Here is a 5,069-nt window from a genome sequence, read left to right on the forward strand (position 1 = left end):
TAGCCACTAACACAATTGAATAGACTTCTGCTGTGATAGCTTATGTTTCCTGCTCTCCTATCCTTTAATATTTCATTACAAATTGCATTGTCAGAAAGTATAGTTCTTTGGCCCCTTCCACTGGTATTAACTCAGTCAGTTACTACTTTAGCTTGAAGCCATGTCCGGCTTCTCAAGATGTTTGACAAACTGAATACCTGCATTTCTTTCAGTATTTAGGACAGCCAATCATTTGAATTACCTGTGTATGTATTAATTACATTAGGACATAATGTAGGATGATTTCACCCCATTGAAAAGCTCTAACTTCATGGTATGTAGCCATGCAGGGAGGTTTAGTTTTATTTGCCCAGGATTTGGGCAGTTGGACAGTGGAGCTACTGAATGGTGTCCAGGCAGTGACCAGCAGCTTCCCTCCTCCTCCGCCTGCCTCCCCATCCGCCTCCCAGGACACGTAAGGGACACACGAGTATGTAACTCTACCCACAGAGTGGAGGTGTAGGGTCATCCGATCCCCAGACCGAGTGGCAGCACTCACCTGCTCAGATGTCTCTTTGTACCAAAGAGTAGGCACGGCAGGAGGGCAGCCATTAGGACAGAGATAAAGAGGGAAGAAAAGGGCAGAAAGAGAGGAAGAAGAACAGAAAAAGAGAGAGGGACATAGTGAGTTGAGGGGACATGGTCTTAGACAAAGCGCAGTTGAGTGGGCATGATGACGAAAAGCTTCGTGGAGATCAGTACGTTGGATACAACTTGGTTAACAGAACTCAACTAGCCTTTTTCCTGAGGATTCCTTATGTTATTTATTATTCTTCCATTTTCTCTTTCCTCTATCAATGTCATCTCCACTTATCCCACCGGTTCTCCTCTCTTGTTTTGCAGATCCTGCTGCCAACACCGCTCTTCCTAACACATCGACTCCCACAACAGTAAGTGGACAACAAAGACATTGGTGCTATCAGTAGACATAACATTCTTTGTTTTATGTCCTTGTGAATTGATTGGATATTTGGGGGTTCTGGACAGTTGGTTTCTCCTTCTGATGTTTATTTTCCATTATTTTCTTTCATTTCATAGGCTGAATTATTAATTGATTAATATTCATGAGGTTAATGAATAATGAGAGTAGTAATAAGTTACAACCCTAAATGAAACAATGATAGATGGATCAAACAAAGCACACAGTGAGAGACGGGAATGTGGTTACTAACAGTGACCATAGTGTTCTACCATGGAACGGCCCCTGTATGGTTCATGCATTGTTTTCTGTGCTCTTGTTTGTGCTGTGAAGGCCCATCACAACAGGTGGACACAATAGAACACATATGTATTAACAAAATATAACAAACACTGACATATTACATCACACATTGCTAAGACTGACGACAATAGAGTGCTGCAGGGATGATGGAATCTCAATAAGCTACCTGAAAGCAACTGCCTTTTCTAAGACACGTAACGCTTCTAACTTCACCAGAGGTGTATTTACTGACCTATTTTATATCGTTGAACAAAACTTTACAATCTCTTTAACTTGCTTTAACCACAGACCTTATTTCAGGCATCTAACCGAAACACATAAAGAAGCTCATTAACTTTTAGCCAAGGGAACCGAAAGTGCAAAAGTACTGACTCAGTTCTAGGTTTTAGGGCTCATTCCTGCAGTACTCTGTTTGAAGGGAGCTTATGTGTAGTTGTTTTATGTTTCTTTGTGGTACTTTTGAGTCTCATCCTAGTTGGTGCCCCTGACACTTGGGCCCCTGGGTGTGTGTTTGTGTTCTTAAGCTATCACATTTCAGAGTAAAGACTAGTTCATCGAAACCTTGTTCCCATTTGTGAAAAAGATGATTTTTGGATCAGTGTTTAAGGTCAGGGTTATCGTTAGACAAAAAATGGTTATAAATGAATGTAAAGTAAAGTAAACGTGTGTGTGTGTGTGTGTGTGTGTGTGTGTGTGTGTGTGTGTGTGTGTGTGTATCTGGGAGAGAGAAAATGAGAAGGAAGGACAGGAAAGAAGACGTAGAGAAGGCTAGGAGAACAGGTTCTTACTGTAGGCCACATGGACGTGGCAGGGATACTGTCTCTGCTATCACAGCGCTCTGTAGATGCCTTTTATTAAATCAATCCGTCATATGGACCATTTCCCTCTCTTTTGCTGCCATCTAGGAACTTAAGACAGAGACACCCCAACAACCGGACCCCTCCAGGATAGAGGTGGTTTCGGTGACGGAGGAAGACCTCCCCACTGTTGAGACCCCCAAAACACTGAACGTCAGCCCCCTAGGCAGCTTTGCCCAATCGGAGAACCATTCCACCAAACCTGAAGAGCCCCGACCTCCAGCTGCACCGAGCCCCACCATGCCAATCACCAAGGTGCAGCCATTCATCAACGGTGAGACCCTGTGATAAGTGAGTTAAGGTACAGCATGAAACAATGGATATAGAGATAACCGCATACAGTTAGAGTTACAGTGGGATCTGCTTGAAATATGAGATGATGTAAGGGACCCACTGTTTGTAACGAGGTGAATAGTGCTACGTCTGTCCCAGATTGACTTATATGTTCTCGGCTTTAGCTCTTGGTTCCTTGGAGAAAAGTTGCTTCCTTATCTTAAATACAACTCTGTGTTTTAGTTCAGCTTTTATGACTCTCTGATCACGAATGAAGAGGTTTACAGGTAGTTTAGCTGTGTTTAGAGGTCAACACTGCAGTTTCTGTACAAATCCTTAAAACAACCTTTCCCGAAGGACCAAAGGCTGGCGAACAGACGCATGCAGTAAGTGAGCCGGGCAAAGTATGAATGTGAAATATGACGTTATAACATAGATGTTTAGGTTGCATTTACACCACACATATTTCCAGCTCTAGAATCATGTTGGTAAGGACAATATGAACTCTGCTTGTGCCAAATAACTACATGAGAGCATTTTGTCCTCTTCTCAGGAGAGTGTGTTTTAAATCATTAAAGGTGTTATTCTCTATTTTGTATGTCAGGAAATAGAAAACCCAAACCAAGAATGTATCCACTAACAAGTATTGTGTGTAAATCCAAAACCTGACATATCTTCTTCCAAAAAACGTTTTAAACTTGTTTGTTCGCTCGTGTTCCTTCATTACCATGAAAGCACATACCCCTGCTGCCTGAAATACTCAGCACCAAATGTGGATTAATCCGCCACTGAAAATAGTCCCCAATTAATCTACACTTTCCTCCTGTTTGAGTGACGTTTGGGAAAAACTACAGTAACCAGCTGTTTTAGGAAAGTACTTGAAAATGAAGAGAATGAAGTTGTCTCTAAAGATGTCCGTCTTTAGTGGGATGAGTGATTAAACTCTTTAGTTTGTTCCACTCTGTTTTTGATTGAGGATAACAGAGTATTGGTGTGGTGGTGGTGCCCAATGTTTCATGGCTTAAATTGTGATGACAGCAAATTTCATAGATTTTGTTTATGAATTATAGAAGTCTCACATTATAAAAGCTTTTCTCTGACGTCGTAGCTCTTCTTGATGTTTGAGCTGTCGGCAGCTCATATTGTATCTATCCAAACAGTGTATATGGTCATAGAGGATTTTGTCTCAATAGAGGATGACTTGGAGAAAAGCTGGAGGAGCCGACTGTTGGCCCACCGCTTGGAGCTGCTAATGGCTTCGTGCCTCATCGTGGTGTTCACTCTCGCTCTTGGCATTGGCCTTGGAGGTAAGGAGCTCAATGCTGTGTGGACTTTGTCCATTTGGCTTTAATGGAGCCACTGTGACATGGACTGCCTTTGCTCCATCAATCAACAGGTCCTTCCCACAGAGTGCAGTCACTGACACATTGTCTCACTTCCAGCTTTAATTTGATGGTCAGATATGTCATGTGAACAGAAATAGCTCTAATATGAAGAAAGTCATCATGTGGTATTAAATGTCATGGTCTTGGGTATTTGTTGAGTCAGTTTCCTTTCTTATTACATAGTTCACCTTTATGTGTCATGTTTGGGGTTGTTTTGGTCATTTTGCTGCCTTGTCTGCCCTGATTAGCTTCACCTGTCCCTCATTAGTCCTGCCTTCACCTTACCACCTTGTAGGTGACTATCAGCAACTTAAAATGAGTCACCGAGAGGCTACGTAGGGGAGACTGACCTGCGGACGCGCTGGCAGTAAATGATTCACGCCGATCCAGTGGCTGAGTTTTGTGAGTTTATTTTGTGGACAACGAACAAACTTTGGGGCTGGATAACAGTTATAAGTGTTCAAACAAACTCGCTTTCTCCTTGTTGTGCAAAGGTGATCAGCAGCGTCAAACGATGACAATAGTGTGAATAGCGTGTAAATAGCAACAACAAATAAGACTCCCTCTCTCCCCCCCCTCCTTCCATTCATCCAACTAACTACTCAACAGCTGATATCCCCATTGCTTTCCCCAACACCACATGACTCAATTACCAGAAGTGACACAAAAGGGTGTACAAAATGGCACAGGCCATACCTGGCTCCTACATTCCGGCCCCTAATTATTACATTCTATGTAGTAATAATTACAAATGCATTACATGTGCAAGAGAATACACATTTCAAATGTAGGATATACATAGTCCATGGTAAAAGCTAACGAAAAAAAGTCTTTGGCGTTGAGAGCAGTGGAATGTAGATTCCAGCCACTACCCTGCCCCTCAGGCCCTTACATATAGAAATGCTTGAATGTCATCCATTGCTTCTTAAACAGAACTTCTGTATATCGGGAAACACCATCAGTAATTTATCATTAAATTTGGGTTTGATCAGACTCTTTGTCTGTGTGTGTGTGTGTGGGGGTGTGTGTGTGTATCTACAGTGGGTCTGAGCTGTGTGGGGAAGTTTCGTTGTGGCTCATCCTCTAAATGCATCAGGCCCTCGGCTCAGTGTGATGGAGAGGTGGACTGTGACAATGGAGAGGACGAGCTCGGCTGTGGTGAGACACACGCATGAACACACGTACATAGTAAGATCAGTCAGTCATTGAGCCAGCGCTAACTATAAACCTGAACCAGCCCTGACTATAAACCTGAACCAGCCCTAACTATAAACCTGAGCCAGCCCTAACTAT

The 5,069-nt window shown here is 42.7% G+C and overlaps 1 protein-coding gene across 1 annotated transcript in view; it reads left to right on the plus strand.

Moving 5' to 3' along the window:
- Nucleotides 1–712: 712 nt before the first annotated feature.
- tmprss3a (transmembrane serine protease 3a) overlaps nucleotides 713–5,069 on the plus strand; it is a 26,280-nt gene continuing 21,923 nt past the window's right edge. Inside the window, exons 1-5 of the mRNA XM_031869970.1 lie at nucleotides 713–737; nucleotides 883–929; nucleotides 2,167–2,392; nucleotides 3,585–3,698; nucleotides 4,818–4,934. Of these exons, the coding sequence (XP_031725830.1) occupies nucleotides 713–737; nucleotides 883–929; nucleotides 2,167–2,392; nucleotides 3,585–3,698; nucleotides 4,818–4,934 (529 nt within the window). The remainder of the gene's footprint in view (nucleotides 738–882; nucleotides 930–2,166; nucleotides 2,393–3,584; nucleotides 3,699–4,817; nucleotides 4,935–5,069) is intronic.

The sequence above is a fragment of the Anarrhichthys ocellatus genome, unplaced genomic scaffold (assembly GCF_004355925.1).
Source record: "Anarrhichthys ocellatus isolate YVR2014 unplaced genomic scaffold, GSC_Weel_1.0 scaffold50, whole genome shotgun sequence".
Taxonomy (NCBI): Eukaryota; Metazoa; Chordata; class Actinopteri; order Perciformes; family Anarhichadidae; genus Anarrhichthys; species Anarrhichthys ocellatus.